The sequence below is a fragment of the Megascapheus bottae genome, chromosome 24 (assembly GCF_031878675.1).
Source record: "Megascapheus bottae isolate mThoBot1 chromosome 24, mThoBot2.hap1, whole genome shotgun sequence".
In the NCBI taxonomy this organism is placed as follows: Eukaryota; Metazoa; Chordata; class Mammalia; order Rodentia; family Geomyidae; genus Megascapheus; species Megascapheus bottae.
In genome coordinates, this window is record NC_143532.1 from 10,064,169 (window position 1) to 10,090,194 (window position 26,026).

General features: G+C 43.3%; 1 protein-coding gene and 1 long non-coding RNA gene across 6 annotated transcripts in view; one reads left to right on the top strand and one right to left on the bottom strand.

The window, feature by feature from the left end:
- LOC150046922 (uncharacterized) overlaps positions 1-26,026 on the bottom strand; it is a 465,336-nt gene that overhangs the window by 75,840 nt on the left and 363,470 nt on the right. For both annotated transcript variants that reach the window (XR_016539488.1, XR_016539487.1), the window contains exon 5: positions 15,810-15,899. This is a non-coding gene — a long non-coding RNA (uncharacterized LOC150046922). The remainder of the gene's footprint in view (positions 1-15,809; positions 15,900-26,026) is intronic.
- Positions 1,152-25,103, top strand: LOC150046923 (uncharacterized). 4 transcript variants are annotated; one of them, XM_090357016.1, is made up of 5 exons: positions 1,152-1,445; positions 2,813-2,891; positions 8,709-8,791; positions 16,289-16,413; positions 24,990-25,103. In XM_090357016.1, exons 2-5 carry the CDS (start codon positions 2,830-2,832, stop codon positions 25,035-25,037), a joined length of 318 nt encoding a protein of 105 aa, XP_090213142.1. In that variant the 5' UTR covers positions 1,152-1,445; positions 2,813-2,829; the 3' UTR covers positions 25,038-25,103. The 4 variants fall into 4 exon arrangements, 2 of the variants coding, with proteins under 2 accessions (XP_090213142.1, XP_090213141.1); XR_016539485.1 differs by lacking the exon at positions 1,152-1,445 and adding an exon at positions 1,557-1,715 and having other exon boundaries at positions 8,654-8,791; XM_090357015.1 differs by lacking the exon at positions 1,152-1,445 and adding an exon at positions 1,557-1,715.

The window sequence follows — 26,026 nt, forward strand, 5'->3', positions numbered from 1 at the left end:
TGTGACAGCAGGCCAGGAAGACATCGACAGGGCCACGGTAGCTAGCTCGGAAGGTGTTCAGGCCTAGGGAAGGGAAGGAATTAAAGGAGGTCTGGGGAAGCCGGGAGGGCAGAGTTGCAGAGAGGGACTCTAGGCCAGGTACTCTTGCTTCCCACAGTTAGGATGTCTGTGGGAATTAAGAATCCTGTTGCCAGCAGCAGAGTGGTGGCATCGTCTAACCAGGGTGGCTCGCCTAACTCCCTGTGGAAAAAATGGATCATGCCTATTTGGTATACAATTTAATTTCTTTCCTTTTTTTAAATTGCCAAGCTGAGAGTGCCCTGCTGCAGGGCAGACTCCACTTCTTTTCTCTCCTGTATTCTATTATTTCAGCAAGGATTTCTCTGCCATATTCTTCAGCCCTGTACCTACAGCCCCAAGCCCTGCCTGGCCTCAGAGGTAAATCCTCAGCTCTAATGAGTAGGCAGCAAAGCCCCTTCCTGCATACAACAAAGACTCTTTTTTTTCTCCCTCCCTCCAACCACCCCCCCTTCTATCTTTTAGGCGACACACACACACACACACACACGCGCGATAAAAAATAACCCTGTATTTATGCAAATTGCAAAGTAGCGTGTGATAATGAAAACAAAACAGTGTTGGCCCGCAGCCAGGCCCGGCCAGCGCTGACAGAGTGGAGTGGGGTGGGCTGGGGTGGGTGGTGGGCTGGGTGGGGGGAGGTTGGCTCTGGATTCTTCGGAGGGAAGCAGCTGTAGAGAGATGAGAGGATACAGAGCACCCCTGTCTCCCCACGCACCCACCCTCGCCCGCACACCACCAGTCAAACTTGGGGGGCTGGGGGGGGGCAGCGTCCTGGCTTCGTTCTGGCCCTCGGCTCAGCAGCGCAGTGTCGTGGCCCGCGAGCCTCCCTGACCACAGCGGCTCCTGATTCCCCCTTTCAGGAATTTACAAACATTCTCTCTCCCCCCCCCACCATCCCGGCCCTCCCCAGATCAATATCCGTATTGATTACTCATTGTGAGCCAGGCGCGTGTCTTTGGTGATCCCAGCTTGCAAGGAAGTAGCAGCCCAAGGCTGCTGCAGGGGGAGAACGACCACAAAATAAAGAAATAAAGTGACAGAAAAGGAGGAGAGAGGGGACATCTCGCCTCATCACCACCATCCCAGATGATCTGCGGGGTCGGCAGCATCGCAGAAAGGAGGAGAGAAGAGAGCTGCCACCAGCAAGGAGGAGTGGAGGAGGGTGGAAGCGAGAGAGGGAGCAATGGCAAGGACCATGGCGCTTGAGGATCGCACATCAGGTCCCAAGGATCTCCATGGCTGGAAGGACCCCCCCACCCCCCCACTCCCCAGTCTTGAGTGCGCTCTTCTGTGCAAACCACAGTGGCCGGAGGTTTTTCTGCTCTGGGAATAAGAAGTGATTCACAATTTTTGGTATCTCTGACGTAAGAGTTTTGGGGTTTTTTTTGGGGGGGGTGGTGATGGTGGTGCGTGTGTGTGCGTGTGCGTGTGTGTGTGTGTGTGATTCCTTTGGCTTGCTGATAGACCAGGAAGAAGACCGCTGGCACTGAGGTAAAAACCACCCGTCCTCTCCGGCTGCCGGCCGGGCGGAGGACTCGCAGTCCATCAGTATGAACTGAAACAGCTTGCATCTCTCTGATGGCATGCGAACGGGGAATAATTAAACAACAAAAAAGGCCAGCATCATTTACTAAGTGAGTAAAAACACCCAGCCAATTCCAAACATGCTCTCTGGAGCTAATGAGAAGCTGCAATTTCTTAAGACTTCAAGGCAAAAAAAAAAAAATGCACAACAAAACAAGGCAGGATGGGGGCTTGGTAGAGCATTGCAGCGTTATGTGTTTGCCTGGGTATATGAAGGTTTGGGTGAGTTGGTGGGGAAGATAAATCAGCTAATTGTTGGCAGTGTTTAAAAAGGGGATTACTAGAAAAGACAGTGAAATGACAGGAAAACATCTTGGATTGGAGCCAAAAAAAAAAAAATTCAAGGCAAATCAAGTCTGCAGCTTGGAGAAGAAAACACCCGTCCTTCCGGTAGGCAGCGGCGTGCGCAATGGCTGAGGATCCCTCAGGCGGACATAGGATGCATGCTAGCACAAGAGGACCTGACTCAGTCACCCTGTCCAGAGGAACTAGCCACAGCATGCCACGTTATACAGTTATGCCATACGAGATAGGGGGGGGAGAGATCCTACCCCCCCAAACCAAACCCAAACAATAAAAAACCAACCTGTTCTTTCCTTTTAATTGGAGCTTTCTGCTTGCTCAAAACCGCTTCAATCTATTAAAAGCAACCTCTCCATGTGCCTTGTGCTAATAGGAGCTGCTGATTCTGTGTCTCCAGGAAGCTGTGCTTCAATGTTACAGAGATATGCTGGGAAAAGGAGGTTGAGGAAATTTACTTTTCCGTGGCTGGGCTCCTGGCGATGGTCTCTGCCGTCTGGAATGGCCCCGTGGGAGCTGGGATTGGATTCCTTGTCCATTGTCACCCAGCTGTGGCTTGGTGAATTCAAAACCAACCATCATGGGACTCTCTTAATGCAGTGTTCCAAATATACATGACAAGTTGGGGGACTCTGCCAGTCCCCTGGGGCAGAAAATGAGCTACATTTCTTTCCTTCTCTGTGGGGGTTCAATTCATGGAGCTATATATTGTTGTGTTGTTGTTGTTGTTGTTTTAATGAGTGGAATTGGGATTTTTTTTAAAAAGGATTTCTGAGGATGGTGAAATAGATAAAGATCTTTTTCCAACTGCTGTATTAAATCTTTGTGTTGCTTCCTTCTTTTATAGGCTTCCCAATTAACTCCATGTCTCCCAAGCCGGAGAAATGGATCCTATCGATGTGGCTCTTTGGAGACACCCAAAGAAGGTGGGTGGGCTTAGAACCCCTTCCACTGCATGACCTTGGTGTTCAGAGATGTGTGTGTGGCAGTGCTTGTGTGTGCATGTGGTAGCAGCCTCTGGAGGGTGTGCTGTGGATGGATGCCTTGTGCCTGTGCGTCACTCTGAGAGAGTAAGGGGGGGAAACCCCCATGAAGTTAGAAGAGATGGAATGTTTGGGTATTTCTGTAATGTACACAGAGCATGTTGAGTGCTGCGAGCGAGGCAGACAGCCACCCATCCCTGGACCCTGCCTCTCTGGAGAGCCTGTATGGACCTGATCTGAATGTTAAATGCCTGAGATGAAATTAGCATACTAACCAAAGATGTCAACCCCCTCCTCGAAATCAGTCAATGGCGTCTCCTCTCACTAAAGCTGGCAGAGGCCATGTGTGCCAGCCACTTAACTATGTCCTCTGCCAGATCCTCTTTGTGTGTGTGTATGTATGTGTGCATGTTTTGTTTTTTTGTTTTTGTTTTTTGATGAAAGACTGGAAATTCATTAATGAGGAGGGAAGGAAGGGCTTCAAGGGGCTGTAATGAAAACAAATGATCCTCTCTAAACCTCATGACGGTCACGAGGGGTGGGGGGAGAGTTCTTGCTTTCTGCTCTGGGGTTAGAGAATGGGAAATTCCACAGACAACAGACCACTTGATGAAAGCCAAAGAATGCCCTGCTTGGGGGATATTTCTTGTACATGGCACAGACCAGCCATGACCAGTCTGCTTGTGTTAATAAATCTGGAAAGTGATTTCCCATTCAGAAACAGGTATCAAAGTTTCTTGACCTCACAAGGGTCAGAAGACCTTTCTAGACTGGTTTGGCCAATCACCTCTGCACTGGAAGCAATGCACATTTTTCTTTTGGACTATGTATAAGGCCTTCTGCAATAACAGTTTTGTTTTAATTTCTGTCATATAAGAAAGCACGGCAAGGAAAGGGTTGACTTCTACTTCTGTAGAATCTCCAAGTAAAGAAGTTTGTTGGCTTTTAGAATACCCCTGGTATTTGGGTTGGTGAAAGTTACTCCCCCCTTTCCTTCATATTTTGAAACAAACTTCTCTTCCATTATAATAGGTTGGTTTATTTTAAACTAGGAGTGTGAACTCTCCAGGGATCTGTAGATAACAGCCTGAGAAGACAAAAACTAGGATTGGGGTTTGGGATAAAATAAGGGTTGGGGATAAGATAAAGAGTAGATGATAAAATAAAGAGCCCTAATTGTTTGGTATTTATGGGGAATAAAATCTGGGCCTCATATTGCCTGACTTTCAATATTGTACTTAAATAGAAAGCACATTGATTTAAAAAACCAATCTATGGGTCAAATAAAATGTATTTGCAAATATAGTTTCAGGTGATAGCATGTTGGTTTGCAATCTTAGTTTTAGATTCAAAGACCCAGCATAGGTAATGTTATTTTATTTTATTTTATTTTTTTGGCTAGTCCTGGGCTTGAGCTCAGGGCCTGAGCACTGTCCTTGGACTTTCTCACGGCTAGAGCTCTACCACTTGAGCCTCAACACCACTTCCGGCTTTTTTTTTCCTATGTATGTGGTACCGAGGAATTGAACCCGGGTCTTCATGCATGCTAGGCAAGCACTTTAACCACTAGGCCAAACTCCTGGCCCCTAGGTAATGTTATTTTATATTAACTAAAAACACAGATGTTAATAACAAACATTATGGGAAGTGGTCTTTTGCTCTTTGTTTTACTTGGATGGGAAGATTACGTTAAAACAATGAAGAGAAGGAAAGTGTGTATCTGTGTTGCCTGCTTGCTCTTTGGCCTGGCTCTGAGCAAGCATGCTATAACACCATCTTTCTTTAAGGTACAGCCACCACAAAGACTTCTTTCCAAAGGGCCATAACTGGGTAGATTAAATATCTAGGAAGAAACGTGTTTGCCTATTTTCTCCGCCATCAGTTTTTTTGGTGGTTAGTGGACACTCCTCAGGTTTGGATCCAGGGCCCTGTTCTCATCGGAGGGCTCTACCACCTGAGTCCTTCTGCACATCCTTTTGACTCTACTTTATATCTGTCAGGTAAGTTTTTTTTTTTTGCCTGGAGCCGGCCTTGAAACCTGATCCTCCTACCTGTCTCCCACATAGCTAGAGCCATATCAGGTTTGATTTTGAGATAGAGTTTCACTAATTTGTTGCTATTGTTGAGGCTGACCTTGAACCAATCTCTGCTGCCTGACTAGCCATATTTAATTTCTATCCAAGCTTTAAGATGATTAGTGATTAAAAGCTATTTTAACTTTTGTGTCCACAGAACATCCCTTGCCAGTGGGTAAGGGAGAAGGGAAAGATAGAAAAAAACACCATAGACAAAGATTCTGCCTGGAGTTTCGAAGAAAGTTTTACGAGGGTACCTGACATCACTACCCCAGAGAAAGGCATGTGTGCAAATGGCAAAGGATGACCAGAAAGCCCCTCTTCTCACACTCACACCTCACAACCACACAGGACTTTCCAGTCTCCAAAGAGCTCTTCACACGTGCCACTCTACTTAATTCTCACAATGGGCTGTGAGGCAGGCGAGAGATAAATAGTATTGGCAAGTTTTTACAGAGGAGAATACTCCAGCTCTCAGATGAAACTTGCCTAAGGTTAAACACTTGACAGAGGCAGTCGGGAGTGGCCTGGGTCTTTATCTGATGCCATTTTATTAGTCTCCATGGGGTCTCCTCAAAACATGGGCACTGGAAAAGTGCTGACCTAAAGCTTCCTTGAGCTTTGCTTTTCTCCTATGTCTTCTCATGAGGAAGTGAACACTTTGTCTGTGTAAATTGGTATCTAGTAGGATTTGAAAATCCTCCCTCAGCAACCAAGAATCATTGCCAGACTGTGATTGGCCATGGCGGAATCTCTCTGTAGCCTTCCATTCCTCTCTGCTTTCTCCTGTCAGCTTGCTTCCTTCTTTATCCTTTATTTTTTATTTTTTGGTCAGTCAGGGCCAGTCTGGGCACTGTCCATGAGCTCTTTCACTCAAGGTTAGTGCTCTACTACTTGAGTTACAGTCCCACTTACAGTTTTCTGGTGGTTGATTGGACTTAAAAATCTCAGAATTTCCAGCCCTGACTGGATTTGAACCACAATATTTAGATCCCAGCTTCTTGAGTAGCTAGGATTACACGTGTGAGGCACTGGCACCCAGCAGCTCTACCCAAGGCAAGTTTCTTTCCTTTCTTCACTCCAAATCATTCATAGCCAATTGAATTGTGCTTTTCTCCCTGACATGGCTAGATTTTGTTGACTGCTTTCTTCCCCAGCAAACTCTTCTCTATCATATGCAGCTCTCTTCTGACTCTTTCTCTTAGGATATATATCAGATGCACCTTCCTCTTTTCCTTTCTTTCTTTTTTTTAAAGCTAGTTCTGGGGCTTAAACTCAGAGCCGTGTGTGTGTGTGTGTGTGTGTGTGTGTATGCCCACTGTTCCTGAGCTTTTCTGATACAGGCTAATGCTCTACCATTTGAGCCACTGTTTTTTTGTTTTGTCTTTCCTGCCAGGGATGGTAATGAACCATTATTCTCAGATCTCTACTACCTGAGTAGCTAAGATTACAGGCATGAAAAAAAAGAATCCTGTATTAGTGACTGAACAGAGTTTCAATGGCCTTTTCCTATTCTCAGTTGCACACCTTTTGCTTGGTATAATATAATATAAACCAAATTAGCTTCAATGGTCATTTGTAAATTGGTATATTGGTCATTACATTATTCTCTTCACTCCAAACCACATTCCTGGACTCCACTGCAGGTATCTGACTATCTAGCTATCTTTTTTCACCTTGGCATGACCCTTTTACTGTATATGCCTTCTTCTTTCTTTACCTCCCACTCCTCCTCCAACCGCTTGTCTGTTCTCTGTGTGCCTGGCCCACAGTGCACTTCCTGAATTGCTTGAATCAACTCACAAAAAGTCTCAAGATTAAATAGTTGCTGGCCTCTGTGGCATCCATCAAAGGATTTTTACCTTCCTGAATTTGGTCTTCAAGTGGTCTCTTCATCTAGGTCTGACTTTTCCCTAGCCTTCTCTTGTAACTGCCATTTTGAGCTCTATGTGTGGGCCATGGAACAATGCCCCCAAATCCCATCATTTCTCTAGGGTTTTATATGATGATCTCACTTCCTGGAATACTCAAGTTAATTTGCTTCATTTGACCAAATACCTCCACTTTCAAGACTCTGTTCCAAGGGGAAAAAAAACACATCCTCCTCTAAGCCCACGCTTACGTTCTGAGCTTCCTACCTGTGTTTCCCTCGCCCACAGATTTTACACATCACCCAGTTTTCTGTTGGGCTATGAGATGTTGAAACCTAGACCCTACCTTTTATTCCTGTGTTTTCTAGTACCCTGTGTTTTCTAGGTCTTGGTAAAAATTGGGGGCTTATAAAATGAATATTATCTTATATATTTTGAGGATCCTAAATATTATTTGTTCAGCTGCATGAATAAGGTCTCCCCAAATAACCAAGCAGAGAGAAATACAGCAACCATTTCCTGCAGAGAAAAAGGGATTTCCTGTGTTGCAATTCTCGTTTCCACCAGTATTTCTGACTTCTGTCAGGAGAGAGAGAAGCGCAAGGGTGGTCTTTAGGTGTTGGCTGATGTGTTAGAAACTTTAGAGTTAATTAGAAGTTCTGGCTAAAGCTGAACTTCCTTTGCAGAGTTTTTGGGGGAGGAAACATGAAATTAACAGCTGAAGTTTGCTTTAGAAAAATGACTTGGCTCCCTTAGGTTATCCTTAGGGAGTTTGTCCTCCATGTCGTTTCAGAGAAGGGCTGGAACGCTTGAGCTCAGAGATTGTTTGCATGGTTTCCAGTAGCCAGAGCTTCTGGGCCTTTACTGCTTGGAATTGAATAGAGTAAAAATCTACCTATCTAAGAATGATGGTTTTGTAGGGTTTCCTATCCCACAGAGCAGAAAAAAATGGCCCGAGGCCAGTATTATCACATTTTTTTTCTAGAAGTCTCAAGAAATGTCTTCAGATACATTTAGGAATTCCTAAATTTGGAAATACATTGATTTTTCATTATCTGTAGTAGTTTCAGACTTGGCGTTAGTGAGAAATGAACCGTCATTCCTCACGCATCAGAGGGTAGGATTCCTATCAGCTTCTAGTCCTTTATCTGATCACTCTGTAGACTTGTGTTAAGTGTGTTTTTATTTAAGGACAGTTTATTAACTGTTATTGGGACTTCATAAACCTTGAACTCCTGGTCAGTGGCACCACAACTCATGCCTGAATGGAACTTAGGTATCTTGCAAAACTAGATAGTAGTTTGACATTATCCCCTTAAGGGAATAATGAGAAATAAAATAGGAAAGCAGAGATCACCTTATTGGACCTTAGCTGGGAGCCTGTTGATTGGGTTAAGCTAACTTTTCTCCTGTCTGCACATGTCTGTGAATAACTGTGTCACAAGCATTGATTTTGGAGTCATAATGAAATGTTGGTGAGTGGGCGCGTTCACAAGCACAGATGTGATGAAAGCACGCTCATATCATCCTCAAAATGCATTGGTGAAACCACAGAGCATTCATTTGCTAGTTTCCAAATGGATGAATGCCATGGAACAATACTGACTTTGAAATCCATTCTTGAATTTGTTCTGAAGTTCTGCTTTCTGGTGAGGGATCATCTTGAGGTTCATAGGAGACTTCACAGAAATGATTCCATGGAAGTTGTCTGATGTTAGATATGAGGTGGAACTTATTATTACTATTATTATTCTCTAAGAACTGAAATTGGTTTGCTGAGATACACAGGCTGAGTAGCTCATGGGATTCCACAGGAAGCCAGAAGAGGCCATCCACTGCCAGCCCTTTAGTGCCAACGAGTCAAAGGAGACCTCAGCAAAATTCCAGAACACTCATGGTAAGTGCTAGTGGGTACAGAGGAGTATTCACGATTGCCTTTCTGGGTTATTTTTTTAGCTAACTCTTACCCTCTCTGAGTCATGTCTTCCTTTACACTTCAAGTTCAAGAGACTGCTTAGAAATTAATTTGTTCCACCTTTTTCTTAATTTTCTTCTTGTGGCAAGGAATGGGTACAGAATTCTAAATCACAAGTCCACAAGTGTTCCCTCCCTCCCCTTTCTCCTCCTTCCTTCTTCCCTCTCCCTCCTTTCCTCCCATCTGTTTTTTTTTTCTTTTTCTTTCTTTCATCAGTCACAAGGTTTGAACTCAGGGCTTGAGTATTATCCCTGAGCTTCTGATCTACCACTCTGAACCACAACTCCACTTCCAGTTTTTATAGTGGTTAATTGGAGATGAGTCCTAGGGACCTTCTTATCTAGGCTGGCTTCAAATAGCCATCCTCAGATCTCAGCCTCTTGATTAGCTAGGATTCAAAAGTGTGAGCTACTGGTAGCTGGCACACTACCATTCTTAAGAGAATGTAGAGGACCAGAGGTAAAGAGACCCTAGATGGTATTTGAGCACTACGCAAAGGGGACATTCTCATGAGAGAAATCATTGTCCTAAATGAAGTAGCAGCCAGCTGTAAAAACACATAGCATCATGCAAACATATTTACAGAATAAGAAATGGGAAGGCGGTGTACAACAACAGAGAATTCCCCTGTACCTGAATTTTCCTTCCAGATCCTTCTTCCATAGCTCCTCACCTGCAGAGGCATGGCCCACGCCAATTACGTGGTACCCACTGCTCTCTGGCATCCCTAACTGGCAGGAAGATGCAGTGCTAACAGGACCAGCCAAATGGAATTTGTTGAGGTGGACCCACTGAGCAAGACTTCTTCATGATTCTTCACTATCCATGTAACTAGCTTCTGGTGTAATGTTAACTAAAGCAATAAGGATCACAGAAAGCCGCAGAGGAATGTTTTTTGCAAAGAGACCAGTTGTTTCTGCAGTTCTCTGCAGCCATTTGAGGCTACTTCCTTAAGGGAAAAAAAATCCCACAAGGAAAAATTATGGGATATCGAAATTCTAAAGCCTAGAAGCGATCACGTGATAGGAGAACAAGACACACTAGATGGAGCTGGTTGGTTTCCATCAAGCCTGGCTTACTGTGCAGGAATAGGCCCAAAGTAGGCTGTTCCAAAGTTTGGAGGTGGGGGTTGAGGGCTGGGTCTAGATGGTTCTGGGAAGCCCTTGTGAAGAATAGGGTCACTACTATGGAATGATGGATCATGTGGGATCCAGGCAACAAAGATCTATCTGGAAAGACAGTGTTGAGAGGCAACCATGATGTGAACCATGAAACCTGACCATAGAGAGGTTGGGGTTTGCAGATTCCCAGTCCAGTTCAGGGTGTTCACCCTACCCAATGGCAAGAGCTGGTGCCATTGCTCAGACAGGGCCTGTCTTTGCTCAGCCGAGTAGAGGAAGGAATATTCAAGGAAAGTGTTCATGCTGTGGCAAGGATCAGGCAGCTAGGTAAGCTTGACTCAAGAAGAATGGCAGCATAAAGTGAGGTCCCAAAGTCCCTCATCACAAGGCTCCCCTGGCAGCATTTGGCTTCCTCCTCTTGGCCAGGTGCTTAGCGGGTTGTGGGCTATGCCATGGAACTGCACGGCCATGGCTGCCAGCCATGGCTGCTCTGTAGAGATGTGGAGTGCCCAGCACAGAGCTCAAACGAAGTGTGAGGGCTGGAGATCAGGACTCCAGGCTCCAGTTTGTTTTTCTCCTTTTCTTTGTTAAATTGAAAAACCATGTTTTTAGTCCAAAAGAACTGAGTAGGGTAGTACTTTAAAAATAATTCCAGTCATTTAAATTTAAGGCCTTGGAAAAATAAAGTCCATCCTGTGATCCAAATCTATTCTCTGGCCCAGAGCCCGAAGCATTTCCATTAGATGGAGAATGGATACAATTTCATTCACTTTAAGCTTTTGTTGCCCAGTATTTTGTACTTCAGAGACAAGCTAACAAGTGTCAATGGCTGTGTTGGCCTCAATAATATGTGTCTTTTCCTTGAATGATCTATTTCGGTTGCATTATTGCTATTTAAAGATGACCTTGCGCTGGCAGGCATATTGTCAGTGCATGTAAACGGAATGTAGAGATTTTTCTTACATGATTTTGCATCTAGAGTTAGCAACTTGTTTGGAGGACAAAGGTCCTTACAGTGATGATTATATTTTGTAAGCCATTGGCAAATAGAGAATATGTAAAATGTAAAAAAAAAATCTGTATTTTTCTTATTGCTAATGGAGATCACAACTGACTTTTACCGTGTTTTAGGTTTTAAAAAGTAAATTGGTAAAAATCTCATTGTAGCCTTTTCAATAAGTAGTATGGGGATATAAGGAGAAAAAAGATAGATAATCCCGGGAAGAAACTGGGCAAAAGATTTGAACAAGCGTGCCACTAAGAAAGAAATTCAAACGGCCAACCAGCACTCAAATTTAAACTCTACAATAACAGACTACCTCCACATCCACCAACGTGGCAAATTTATCAGCTCTGAGGATAATAAGTGTGGGCACAGGTGGAAAGAATGATCAGACCATGACATACTCCTGGTGCGAGCTAGTTCACACTTCATCTGCGTGAGAAACAGAGGTGCTTTTGGGACTATGCTGAAAGCTGTTTTTTATGTCCTCTAAAAAAAGATGAGGATACTTTCCCCCACGGATCTGTGATATGAGTGCACGAGAGACATTTTGCCCTTTCGTGGGTCCTGTGCAGTCTCCTCAGCAGGAATGCAGCGTCTGAGTCCCGAGACACGAAACCCCAGAATAGGTACGTGTACATGCTCCGCGAACACTAACTCGACATATGTGCATCTGTCATATAGTAAGCTATGTCCGAAATAAAATATGATGATTCATTATTAACATTCTAGCTTTCCAGTTTCTTTTAATTATAAAAGTTATGTAATGTAAGATCATTTAATCATTTTCCCCCTATTTCTTGGATGTGCTAGGGATTGAACTGAGGTCTTCCTGCTCTCAAAGCAAGTCCAGTCCTACTTAAGCCATGCCTCAAGTCCTTTTCCTTTTAATTTTCCCGTACTACTTTTTTTTTTTTAATTTTTCGAATGAAGACTCGTGCTTTTGTTCAGGTTGGCCTTGAACAGGGAGCCTCCCATCTCTACCTCCCGAGTGGCTGGCATTATAGGCATGTGCCATTACCACCACCCCTGAAACCAGCGTAATCATTTGAAGTCTACAGGCTAGTGTTCTTACTTTCAAAAGGCTGCACAACTCTCTGAAGCTGGCTGTACAATTTAATGGCCCAGCTCAAACTCTGATTTAAATATCTTTATTTGCTTGACTAAACTTTTACATTTCTTCCTCTTTTTTTTCTTTTTCTTTCTCCTTTCCCCTCCTTCTATTTCAATACAGCCATTCCTTCTTCCTGCCTTTGATCTAGGATTGCTTTTACCTGAGTCAGATGTGTGGAGAATCAGAGATTTCTTTTTCTTTTTTTTTTAGCTCCTCCTCCTCCTCCTCCTCCTCCTCCTCCTCCTCCTCCTCTTCCTCAATATTCTTGCTCAATATCCATGGCCCTCGTTGGGGGAAGCATGCCCTGGAAGAGTATGCTGCCATCTGGCCATACACCCTCTTTCCTCTCTTGCTGACTGCTATGAGGGGAGGGAAATGGGGAAGTACCCTGCCACAGGCCCCCAAAGCCATAGCATCCAGCCAGGGGGTGAGCTTTCTGAGCTGGATTTTGCAGATCGTTTGTTACAACCACCCGAAGCTGACCAGTGCAGACAAGAAGCACAAGTACATCCGTGGTAGCTAGTTCTAGGGAAGACTAGAGTGGACTGCTCAGGCTTCAGAGTTCAGCACTGTATGAAGGTGCTTGATTTATTTCTCATAATACTACCTTACTTCAACTGAAGGCCAAAGTTCATGGGATTCTTTTTCAAAATAATTCTAGATTTGCAGGAAGGGACCCTGGGGTCCTACACCCAGTTATTTCTAACGGCAGCACAATTCTAATATGATGCTGAGATTGAGACATTTACACGGACCTATGATTGTGAACAAGTTTATGATTTTTTTTCTTTGTCGGCTGTGGGGCTTGAACTCTGGCCTGGGCCCTGTCCCTGAGCTCTTCAGGTCAAGGCTACTGCCCTACCTCTGGGCCTGGGAGTTGTCCCTGAGCTCTTCAGGTCAAGGCTACTACCCTATCCCTTGAGCCACAGCATCACATCCACTTTTCTAGTGGTTAATTGGGGATAGTCTCACAGACTTTAGTGCTTGGACTAGCTTTGAACCTCAATCCTCAGACCTCAGTCTCCTGAGTCGCTAGGATTACAGATGTGAACCACTGTACCAGGCTAAGTTTATGACTTTACGTCATTAGTTTTTTTCATTATGCTTTTGTCTTCCTCTATAACAATTCTCTATAACCACAAGTTATGCATAAATAAAGCCTTAGGCAAAAGGACAAACAGAAGGACAAATAGCCATCCAGTACAGAGGAGAGAATCATCCATCCACCCACCCACTCATCAATTATCTATCTATCCATCCACCCATCCATCCACCCACCAACCTATCCACATACCCACTCATCCATCCATCCATCCATCCATCCATCCATCCATCCATCCATCCACCCACCGACCCATCTACATCCTCACACACCTTCTCACCCATTCACCCATCAATCTGATCATCCATCCATCCATCCATCCATCCATCATCCATCCATCCTTGCTCAGCTTTTCCTAAGTGTTAGGAACTATGTGCCCAATCTACTGTCTTGAAATAGTGTCCTGAACAGCAGCAGATTGCAGCACTGTTTGGGCTCAGATGCATTGAGGAGCAGGGATGCATTGTTATGGGCAGGGGGAGGACAAAATAATAATCCCCGTGTGTTCTAAAATCATTGCTACACTGACAGTCATTCAACTGATAGCCACTGTGTATGCTCAACGGCCAGGACTAGGTCTTTTTATGAGTCATTGGAAAGTGCCAAGCATATTGACATATTCTTCATAAATGCTAAATAATAACAAGCCAGTGAACCTAGAAGTATTGGATTCAGTGTCTGAGACGTTAAATCCACGTTATGCTGTTCTAGAAGCAAAGCAAACAAATAAATCAGCCTCATATCAAATAAAGCCATATCCATTCCCAGCCAGCAGTGGGTGTTGTCTACAACACTCTGTATGGGTGAGTGCTTCTCGAACGAAGGGGCACTTGTTAGTATTTGGCTGACAGATAACACACAACGCCTGGCCTAGGATTTGAGAGACTTTTATATCCAACCCACACTAGACAACAACGACACTATCTTCTTAAGGCTCTCTTTCCTTTTATTTGATGCCAGAAAAAAAACACATACCTGCTGAAGCTCTGGAGAAGAGTAAGAGACACCCTGCTGAGCAATTAGATTGATCCCTGGTGGAAAGTTTCAATAGCCAGTACTGGGAAACAATGTTGATTTCAAAGCCAGGATTTAGTTTTTGTCTAGGATGAGAGTCTTTAGCGGGTCCCCACTGATTCCTTGAGGGTTTAGGCTCACAACTCAGAAAATCTGAACCATTACATAACCTTGTGTTGGAAATAGAAATGAACTGCAGTGTGGCCTGATTGGTTTTCTGAGCGTTGATCACCATCTGAGTGGCATGGACCCATGTGGGATCTCCAGACACAGTTCTCTTTCTCAAGGAGTCTGCCATCTTGGTTCTACATGCAAGCATGACTTTCTAAAACTCAGCTTCCCTTAGTTAATTCACAGGGGTGACCCCTAAACACCCAAACCCCATGGGAGCAGAAGCCAAGAAACTTGTAAATTAGGAGATGATGACTCTGACATTTTTCAGGGAGCAACAAGGACACAGTGGCCTTTGGCATGTCATGGAAGAGGAGATGATATCGTTCAGTGGTCATTCCCCAAAAGGGTTTTACACTCATTCAGTGGCAGCCACAGGGAAGAGGTGAATGAAGGGTTGAACAGAATAGAATCTAAGGGGAGCCACCCTTCCCTAATTCCAGTTCTTCTGTAGGGATGAGATGGGTTTTGGGAGTTTTTCTGTGGTGCCGCCCCAGTTCCTTTCATCTCAGGACACTGAGCATACACAAGAGCAGGGCGAGGCTGGTAATGGGCAGGGTGGGGGCTCTTGAACCTCACATGCACATCAGTCACCAGGGAGTCTGTCAATATGGCAAACACTGGCAGGTGTGGGTTATCCCATCTCCAGAAGGAGATGTAGCGTGAGGGTTGGGGAAATGACATTTATTTATTTATTTTTAGCAAGCATGGCAGGAATAGTGAATAAGGTGTTGGTCATTCATTGGAAATCAGTGCTTGAAATCATGGTCTCTTGACCTTCACAAGGATGAAAAAGTGACATGCTCAGGAATACATGAAGATCATTGCAGTCTAAACCTCTCCTTTTCCCAGATGAGGAAGACAAGGAGTCAAGTGATTGTCTCAAACTACAAATAACACCAGGGCACAATGCCTGTCAACACTTAGCAGACTGTTTCACTTGGTGAATTTCTCCTCCTTCAAGCCCTGTCAGAAATGCATCTAAATAGAAACTAGGATGTATTTGGATTATATAATTTGAATGTACTATAATACAATTAAATACATTATTTTGGGGTGCTTATATTGAGGCTTGGTCTCAGGATCTGAGCATTTTACCTTAGGTTTTAGGGGTTGTTTTTTTTTTTTGGTAATTAAAGGCTGGTGCTTTACCACTTGAACCACATCTCCACTACAAGTTTTTGCTGGTTAATTGGAGATAAGACTTTCACAGACTTTTCTGTCCAGGTTGACTTCAAATGACACTCCTCAGATCTCAGCCTTCTGAGTAGCTTAGGATTTACAGTCAGGAACCCCAGGTCTCTGGCTAAAATCCAAGTTTGAATAATTATGATTTAGTATCTTTGGTTACCGTTAAATGACCAGTGCTAACACACATGAGGTGAAAAATGAGGTCAGAAAACAGCAACACCTACCTTCTTCCTAGCTATGATGAAGAAGGATCCGGCAGTGGTTCCAGATTGTTCTATGGACCAGCACAATGTTTGGGTTCACTAACTCAGTGCCTGCAATAAAGTAAAAGAGTTGCAAGAAAGTGTCTGTATTCCCAACATCTCATGAAGAAGACAGCACATTCTTTTTATGAGTTATAATAGACTCAGGGTTGTAATTGTAGTCATTAGGTTAGTAATTCCCTTTATGTCATGTGGCCATGACTACTTTAAGCCAAAACTTTATACATCTCCACAACTTTCAGTCATCTCTCGTGGATGTTTATGCTCAGGCCTGGCCAACCTCTGCCTTTCAAGTAACTCAAATTTCAGGCTCGAGCCCAGTTCTGATTTTTTAAATTATTATTATTATTATTATTATTATTATTATTACTTGTGCTGGCACCGGGGCTCAAACTCAGAGCTTTCTCACGCACGCTCTCTTGGATTTTTTTTCCCTCCAGGCTGGCGCTCTACCACTCATGCCACAGCTTCACCTCTAACTGCTGCTGTTGTTGCCTCATGGAGATCACAGGGTCACACTTTCCCAGACCTCAGATCTCAGGCTCCTGAGCAGCTGGGACCACAGGTGTGAGCCTGGCCTCGCTCTGAGTGTTTATTGTCCTTCATGTACTATGTTATCTCTTTTGCTGTCCCTGGGTTAGCTCATATTGTTACAGTATCTTGTTACCTGGTGTATTGTATATATGTTTATTGGGTTATTTGAGAAATAGGAAAGGGAATGGGGAAAACAAGATGGGGGCGGGGGTGGGGGAAGGGAAATGGGGACCCAAACATGAGAAAGGGTATCAATGTATGTGAAGTAATGCAACTTCTATCTGGTGAATACAATGTAACCCTTCTATTAATCACAATCAAAAATCTATTAAAAACTATAAAAAATAGCTGTCTTGAAATGAATCAACCAAAATAGATCCAACTATTTCCCCTTTGGCAGACCCTTTGTCTCCATTGTACAATTCCCGTGTCCGGCTGGGAGCGTGGCCCCGTGTGCATGCACATGCACGTGTCTGTGTACACGTACGTGCATTTCTCTAGCAAACACAGGTAGGCGTGGGATTCTGGGTTACGTGGTGTGCACATTTTCAGCTTTATTAGATATTGCCAAATTGCTCTTCACAATGATTGTACTAAATTACACCGCCGCCAACACACTGTAAGATCTCGCCCAGCTTTCTATCCCTGCAGTGCTCGGTATTTTCAAACTTTCTAGCGTTTGCCAGTCTGATTGGGGCGGAATAGCATGTAATTATTGTTTCAAAAGCTTGCTCCTTAACCACCTTCTCCTCTTGTCTACACTTCTTAAAGCTTCATTTATGCAAAATGGAAAAAAGGCCTTTGTCTATTGCGTGGAGGGGTAAGGAGCTCTGCTGCAGGATGTCTGAACATGCTGCCAGAATGGCGCAATATCACCTTCTGTCCATGGCGGCCGGAGGGCAGAAAACTCTTGGGGGTTGTGAGGCAGGCATGCGACAAAAATCTACCCAATGTCCCCACATACCTGTTTTTCTTTGAACTTCATAAACAATTCCAAAATTACAGAAAAGTTGTGAAGGTGACAGTTGTCTGAAGGTTTTCATTTATCATGTTTACATGTTCACGTCCCATCTCCTCCCTTCTTTCCACCTCTCTCTTTCTATATATCTATACACGCGCGCGCGCACACACACACACACACACACACACACGCACACACACACACACACACACACACACACACACACACACACACACACGCTACTTTTCCCCAATGGCTTCACTTTCTCTCCCATTCTCTAAGAAAACCATAATCATAGAAAATTTGACCAAGCCACAACATGAACATCAATAAGACAGTAGAACCTCCATCTGTCATTCAAACGTTATCCAGTCTCCTCTCCCCCCAACCCCCCCCTCTCTGTCATGAGGCTTGAACTCTCAGGGCCTGGGTGCTGTCCCTGAGCTCTTTTTACTCAAGCCACACCACCGCTGCCAGTTTTCTGGTGGCTCATTGGAAATAGGAGTCTGGAGGACTCCCCTGCCCCAGGTGGGCTTTGGTTCAAGAGCCTCACATCGCAGCCTTCTGAGTAGCTAGGATGACAGGTGTGAGCCCCCAAAGATGGAGGGCTCTGGACAGCAGGGCTTGCAAAAGCTCCAGTACGGAGCTGAATGGTTGAGAGGACGGAGGAAGGAGGGGGTCTGGTTGCTCCTAGCTGCCCACCCTCCCCAGAACTGACCACAGGAGAATGGCTTAAACATCAGTTCTTTTCTAGCAGCCCAATACGGGGCAGGGCTCTGAATGGCCCTGGCATCTGTTTTGTTGTGTGTCAGGCCCATATACGGGGCCAGTTTGTTTTCATCCAATAGCAATTAGCACTATGGCAAACCCCCTGTGCCCTGGGCTTGTTCACAAGAACAAACATGTCTTATGCTGCCAGGAGTGACAACTAATCGCAGAGGGCTGCAGATGCACCTGCCCTTTCATCAGGCTTCAACCCCTCCCCCCAAAAAAAACCCAAGGAGGGGTTGGTACAACCTAAGGCACTGCATTCTCTGCTTGGCTATGGGTTGGGGGGAGGAGGCATGCAGCTACTCACCAGGGAGTGGCTGGCCCAAGGGAGCAATCCAGGGTGTGCAGAAGCCTGGATTAAATCGGTGCCCACCACTAGACGCTGCTCAGACATCACCGCCAGATTCCGAGAAGAAAGGTTAGCCAATCCCATGCCTGGCAGGGAAGTTCTAGTCTTATCCCAAGAAAGCTCTGAGTGTCCCAACTTACTATCTGTCATTTATTGATTTGTTTTACCTAAGTCGAGTTGATTAAGGTATCATTTATATTCAGATATAGAGCAATTCTACTTTCTCTAAAAAATAATCTCTTCTTCTTCCTCCTCCTCCTCTTCCTTCTCTTGTCCTTCTTCCTATCCTCCTACCTAATTATCACCACAACCCTTATCATCATCATCACCACCACCATCATCATCATCATCATCAACAATACTACTACTAGTTAACATTCACTGAATGTCTATTTTGCAGAGAACCCACAGAGCCTCAGAGAGGCTGAGTAAGCAGAGTTGCCTGGCTTCTCAGAATAACATTATCCTTGAGAAAGTGTTCACCAGTCTGAGGTGTCAGTGAGAGACAAGAAGGAAAACTAAACATACTCATTTGAAGAAATGACTTTTATTCTGATGACAGCCTTTTTATTTTTATTTTTCATTTTTAAGAAACTTTCATTAACAGCATGGTTGTAACAGGAGATCACAGTGAATGTATATATTGTAAAAACTCTATGGTTACTTTTTTGAGACAGGTTCTTGCTATGTAGTTCAGACTGGCCTTGAACTTGCTATCCTCACATGTGCTGGCATTACAAGCATGTACCCCACCCCCCAGCCTTATGATGTCTTACATTATAAGAGAAAGAACTGGATATCTTACATTTTCACTCTCTCTCCCTCTCACCACCTTTCCCTACCTCTTTTTCTATCTCTTTGGTGAAATGTTACTGGTGTTTGAAATGGAAAAGAAACTGGAGCCCTGAGCTGTGGAGAAAAATGATGGTCACTCTGTATGTGCCATGAATAAATATAACATTGTACCTTTTGATGGATACGTTACCAATAGAAGGAAATATTAAGAAGTCCTTTCTCTTCCAACTAAATCTCTTCCCCCAATATTTATTGAATATCTACTTTGTGTTTGGCCCCCGCCTGAGTCTGAGGACACAGAAAACAACGAAGCAAACACATCCACTACCCTCAACAAGCTTAACACGGTCCCAAGTTTGAGAGAAGCTAAAAGACACATCTGCCAAGAACCTGTAAGTAGCAGTATCTGCTAGAAGTGTCTTTTAACCCCTGGAAAGTTCTCTTGCTCAGCCTGCCTGCCTGCCTGTCTGTGTCCCTGATTAGGCCATAACCCCAGGAGCATTAGAATCCTTTTGTGGCCCCATCTTTGGGCTGACATGCTGAAAGGAGCTCTCACAGAAAACCTTAGACCCAAGACCTTAGACCTTAGGTAATCTGGTAAACATTTATTAAAAAATATGAAGGCTACAAATGGTTCAGAAACCTAAGATCTGTCTCAGTTCTGTTGTATTTTATCATGAGGTTAGAAAATTCAGCTGGTAAAAGGAAAGAAAGAAAACCAAACCAAGACAGCTATAAAATAGAAATGAATGCTCACTGCGCCAGTGTGCCATCTTCACACTTCTGTTTAGGAATAGTTTTCCATGCTTCTACCATCAAAACTTATATACATAATATACTTACTAGGGTATGCAGCCCATTTCTGCCTTTCTACTTTTTAAAACAAAGCATTGATATGAAAAGGCTTTTCTGTGCCTTGTGTGTTCATGTAATAAGTTGTGCTAAGCAGGTTTCTGTATCAATTTCTTCAGATCTTTTTTAATGGCTTCTAGTATGCCATCAGGGGATCTACTAGACTTTTTTTTTTTAAGTCTTCCTCTTTCCTAGATAATTCACTTTTATTCTTTCTTAAAACAACGCTTTATTAAAGTATCTTTCTGTGCATAGTTTGGCATACTTTTGAGACACATTGCAAATTCCTGTAAGTGGAATGCTGTATAAAAAGAAACACATGTTGTAGATTGCTAGTGGCTCATGTCTGTCATTCTAGATACGCAGGAGGCTGAGATCTGAGAATCACAGTTCAAACCCAGCCTAGGCAAGAAAGTCTGTGAGACTCTTTATCTCCAATTAACCACTCACAAACCAGAAATGGAGCTGAGATTCAAACTGGTAGTACACTATCCTTGAGCAAAAGAGATCAGGGATAATTGCCTTGACCCAGAGTTCAAGACTCAGGTCCGACGAAATGAAAAACAACAACAAAAAAACCCCCAGAGTGTAGCTTAATTGCATTGTGTTTACATAGCATGTATAAAGGCCCTCGGTTTGTTCCCAGCATCACAAACACATAAAAGAACATATGTATTTATTCATTTGTTTTCCTGGAACTGGGGTTGAACTCATGATGCTCTATTCTCTAGTAATGCACCCTAAAACTTGAGCCTTGTGCACAGACTTTTTGCTTTCAGTTTGGCTCTCAGGACTAGGTACTAACGGGACTCATGGCCTTGGACCATGATCCTCCTATTTCTGCCACCTGAATAGCTGGGATTATAGGGGGACTTTGTTTTTGAGACATGATCTCACTAAAATTTGTGGTCTTGAACCACAGTCCTCCCATCTCTGCTTCCCCAATGGCTGGGATTGTAGGTATAATTTATCTTCTTAAATGTTCTGCACCTTTGACAATTTCATATGACCTTTTACTATTATATTGCGTCTCCCCCCTTGTTTTGTGGGACACAGTCTCGCTCTGTGATGCAGGCTGGATGTGCATTCGTGCCTCTCCCGCATCTGCCTGGGGTGACAGGCGTGCACCACTATGCCTGACCGACCTCAGGGTTTATTTTTGTGTTAGGCTGTTCAGCTTCATTGGTGTGTATACAGTCGGCTGCCTCAGTCTCTCCCTTTGTGGTTTTGGACCTGTGTGTTCATTTTAGAAAAGTGTGGCCATGCCAGGATCCTCAGATCCCCTGAGTTTTCTCCTGTAACTTTTAAGCTTTTGATCCTTTGATCCATCTGGAATTTATTTGGGTTTAAGATGCCTCTTTTGTTTTCTGTTCCCCCCACACCCCGAAATGTTAGTCCAGGTGTTTCATATCATTCATTAAGTAATGCATGTATTCCTAACTGACTTGCTTTGTTTCACGGCTTTATTTCATGTGTAGGCTGATTTGCGAATTCTGTCTTGAGTCTGTCCATCTGTCTTCTTTTCTTCAGCACTGCCAAATTACTTTTAATTATTGCTGGTTCTTAATCTGTTTTGATAATCTGATAGGAATAATTCATTCTGTTACTTTTCCCTAAACCCCTTCCCCCAAATCTACTAACCATTAGATATTTATGTCACAATAATTAACAGTATGATTTGCTTAATTTTCTTTACTTGTACCCCCCACCCCAAAAAAAGAAAAAGAAAAAGAAAAAGAAAAAAAAAAAGATGATGCCTTTAAAGGAATGCTTTAGGTTGGAAGCTGGTTGCACATTTTTGATTGATGCCCTTCACTGGTTTTAAGAAATTTCCTTATGTCTGGGATGTTAAATTTCTGTATCAAATGAGTGTTTATGTCATTAGATGGTTTTTTTCCCCCTCTGTTATCATGTGGTATTTCCTGTAATTTGTTAATTTGATAGGCTTTATTACATAATTTCTGAATTGGGATCATTTTTAGGCTCCTGAAATTTAACTCTTCTTGTTAATATAGTTTGTATTTTATTTATTGCCTGATTGGGTGAGACTGATTTGTAATTTTTCTTGTTTTGGTCTTGCCAGGTTTGGGGCTCTATCAGCCTATTGCTAATTTAGTTTTTAAGATACTAGAGTTTGAACTCAGGGCCTTGAACTTGCTCAGCTAGTGCTCAACCACTTGAGTCATGCCTCCAGCCTGGCTTTTTGACGGTTAATTGGAGATGGAATCTTGTGCACTTTCCTGCCAGGACTGGCTTCCCACTACCAGTAGCCAGGATTACAGGTGCAAACACCAGAGCCCAGCTCACGAGCATGAACATGTTTTGCTTCCCAGGCTTTGAAATCATTTGTCAGAGACCTTTTCAGTTCCTGAACTTTTAGTAGAAATTTGCAGACTTTTCTCAACATATTGTCTCTTGTGGTGGGTTGTTTAATTTATATATTCAAGTTAAGAATGAAAAGTAACATTCTCCTTGGGGAGAGTAAGTATTATACATTTTTTTTTCTAGACAACTATAACTTTCTTCTCTTTTTCAGACTTGTTGATACAATATATGCTTCTAGAGTCTTTACTCTGTCATTAGGTCTCTTCTATTCTTCATGCTGTGCAAACATTTTTATTAGTCAGTATATATATGCATATATACATATATATATATATATATACTGCATTCTTAAGGCTTTGGTTTTGGTTTTTCTTGTGTCAGTAATGGGGGTATGAACTCAGGGCATGGCTGGGGTGCCTTGAGCTTTTTTGGTTCAAGGCTAGCATTCTACCACTGGAACCACAAGTTCCACTTCTGGCATTTTGGTGGTTAATTCCCTTGTGTCTATGTTGCTATCTAAATCCAGCCAACTACCATTATCTATCTATGTATTTATCTTCTAACATCTCAGTTTCTTATCATGTATTAGCTATCAAACATCTATCAATCCATCTCTCTCTTATTTACTTCTCTGTTTTCTTCTATTATGGACTGATCACTTATCTCTTACCTCTGGGTCCTCTACCAGGATTTCTTATCATCTCTTATCTAGCTCATCTGTCTGTCTTCAGTCTGACTCCTCTCTTATCTATCTACCCATCTAGCTAGCTAGCTGTTGCCTCCCTTCCAGACTCCTTAGGATTTTAGAGGCCAGTATCATAATCTAAAAGCATCGGCTGATAGAGGCTGGCAGGTCCCTAGGCACAGGTTTCACACCCCTCCCCCAGGCCTTTCCCACTGGGGATACTTGAGGGAGGTTATTTCTCAAATCTGTTAAACTCCCTGTAATCAAGACGCTCACTCTGCATCTTTGCTGAGCTATACATAGAGCCTCGGCGGCACCTTGAATCTATAAACAATAATCTTTGTTCCACCCTTAATTCTCAATTTACTGACAACACAGAGTATGTGTATGTGGTGGGGGGAGAGGGTGGATGGGGAGGGTAGTGATATCGAAGACTCATTAGATGATAAAGCTTCCAGGCCATATTTATTAAGCTTTTTTTTTCTAACCCAGAAGATTGTGTAATAAATTTCCTCTGATCTAGTTGGTTGTGTTGTTTGATTTAGGAAAGCAGGCATTGGGATAGTAATTGTTTTTTCTGTATTGTATTTCTTACGGTATTATTACTTACACGGAGCAGGTTTGCCTAATGATAAAATCAATAAAATGTAAAGAAATCATACCCCTGGTTTCTTTGCATATTTCTTTCCTTTCTTCTCCCCCTCCCTCTTTCTCTCTCTCTCTCTTCCCCTACCCCCATCTCTATTTTGGGTGTATATTGAAGGTGTCCATTAAGGTTTGGCACACTTTATTCAGAGTAAAAAGGTTCCTTTGGTTAAGAAACTGTAAAACTGGCCTTGCTATATTTCTGATATGATTGCTGATCTTTTTGAAGTAGAGGATGCTTTCACACAACCAGAGCAAAAATCATTGAAGGTGAAAGTCAAGTTTTATGGGAATAGAGGCCATATTGGTTTCCTTTGTTTACTCTCCCAGATTTGTGGTAAATGGAGGCCACGTCGTAGCTGGGGTAGTCCTCCCTCAAGACTACGCTGCACAAGTTACGTGCAGGCTGAACATTTTTTATTTTATTATTTTCCTTTTTATTTTTTGTCAGTCATGTTGCTTGAACTTGGGGCCTGGGCGCTGTCTCTGAGCATTCCTTCTGCTCGAAGCTAGCGCTCTACCACTCTGAGTACAGCTTCATCCACGTCTGGTTTTTGGGAGAGGAGGGAGGTTATTATTTGGAGGCAAAAGTCTCATGGACCTTCCTGCCAGGACTTGCTTTGAATCATGATCCTCAGATCTCAGCCTCCTGTGTAGCTAAGATTAGAGGTGGGAGCTATTGGCACCTGGCCTGTCTGTCTGTCTATCTATCATCTATCTATCTATCTATCTATCTATCTATCTATCTATCTATCTATCTATCTATCTGGGATACATCTTGTTACATGGTCCAGGCTGGCCTTGAATCCATGGTCCTGCTTCAACTTTCCAAGTCCTGGGATACCACTATGCTTGGTTCTCTATCATTTTCATTTCTATCTTCTAAGGTATAGGACAAATTTCAGTTACTCAGAACAGACCAAATATACAACATACTAAGCTTCACCAGGGAGGGAATTTTCCTAGGACCTAGGAATGGGTAAAATTACACAATGTACATTTTAGTCCCCTAATTCCTTAGGGTGAGTGTACATGTCTCACAAGGAATTTTTTTTTAAAATTCTGTCTCAAAAGGCCTTGCTAAGTGCTTGACACCCTTGCTAAGTTGATTTACAAAACACAGTTGGCACGAATTGCAGGGTTTTCATCATGATGAAGTTCTTGGCTGACAAATCGCATGCAGATGTCCTTGTTTTCTATCTAATGAAAATATTTAATTTCCAGACTGAACTGAAAGTCACCCCAGCTGTACTCAATGCCAGCTTTGCCTAAGATGACAAATAATTCTCAAGGGCAGTCCTGGGACTCCAGCAGTTACAGCCAGATCAGGCAGTATGCCTTTGAACTCAAGGTACCCAAGTCATTTGTCTCCCTTTATTGGGTAGAGGAAATCTTTATTAAAATCCCAAAACATCAGCATGTTTTCTTTAGGGTCTATTGTTTATGACGGGGAGAACTCCCCAAATCGTAGTAGGGTGAATTATAGTTTTATGTCTACATTTGCACATAATAAATGAATTTCTGTCTGGATGTCACTAATGCCCTCAATAAAAGCAGAGAGAGAGAGAGAGAGAGAGAGAGAGAGAGAGAGAGAGAGAGAGAGAGAGAGAGAGAGAGAGAGAGAGAGAGAGAGAGAGAGAGAGAGAGAGAAACTCAGAAATCAGTGGCTCACATATGTAATCCTAAGCCATCAGGAGGCTGAGACCTGAGGATCAAAGTTTAAAGCTAGCCTGGGGAGAGACGTCCATAAGAATCTCACCTGTAATTAATGACCAAAAGAAATGGAGTTGTGGCTCAAAGAGAGTCAAGAATCCAGTGGAGGGACATTGTAGGAATGAGAAATTCCATTGTGTGTATGTGACTACCTAACACCAAGTGAGTTCTACTAAGCCATTCAGTCCTAAAACCAGGCCTTGGGGGGGGGGGGGGGGAATCCCCAAAGCCTCAGACTTCAAAGGGTGTTACCCACTGACAAAGGGTGGCATCTAGGCATTCACACACCACAACATGCATGTAATGTGTCAGGCCTGGGGAACCTGAACGAATCTTCTCTCTTCTCTTGCCATCATGCGTGGCTCAGCCTTCTGAGCTGCTACAGAAACCTCTGCATGAAGAGCATACAAGACCATATAGATATAGATATAGATATACATCCTCGTATGGTTCTCTCTCTCTCTCTGTGTGTGTGTGTGTGTGTGTGTGTGTGTGTGTGTGTGTGTGTGTGTGTGTGTGTGTGTGTACACATAGTGCTCTGACATATG

Coding starts and splice junctions, on each gene's coding strand:
- LOC150046923 (XM_090357016.1), top strand. CDS start 2,830: ATGTCTCCCAAGCCGGAGAAATGGATCCTATCGATGTGGCTCTTTGGA. Junction 8,792..16,288: donor AAAATTCCAGAACACTCATG/GTAAGTGCTAGT, acceptor TTTTCCCTCCAG/GCTGGCGCTCTACCACTCAT. Junction 16,414..24,989: donor CTGAGCAGCTGGGACCACAG/GTGTGAGCCTGG, acceptor TTTAATTTCCAG/ACTGAACTGAAAGTCACCCC.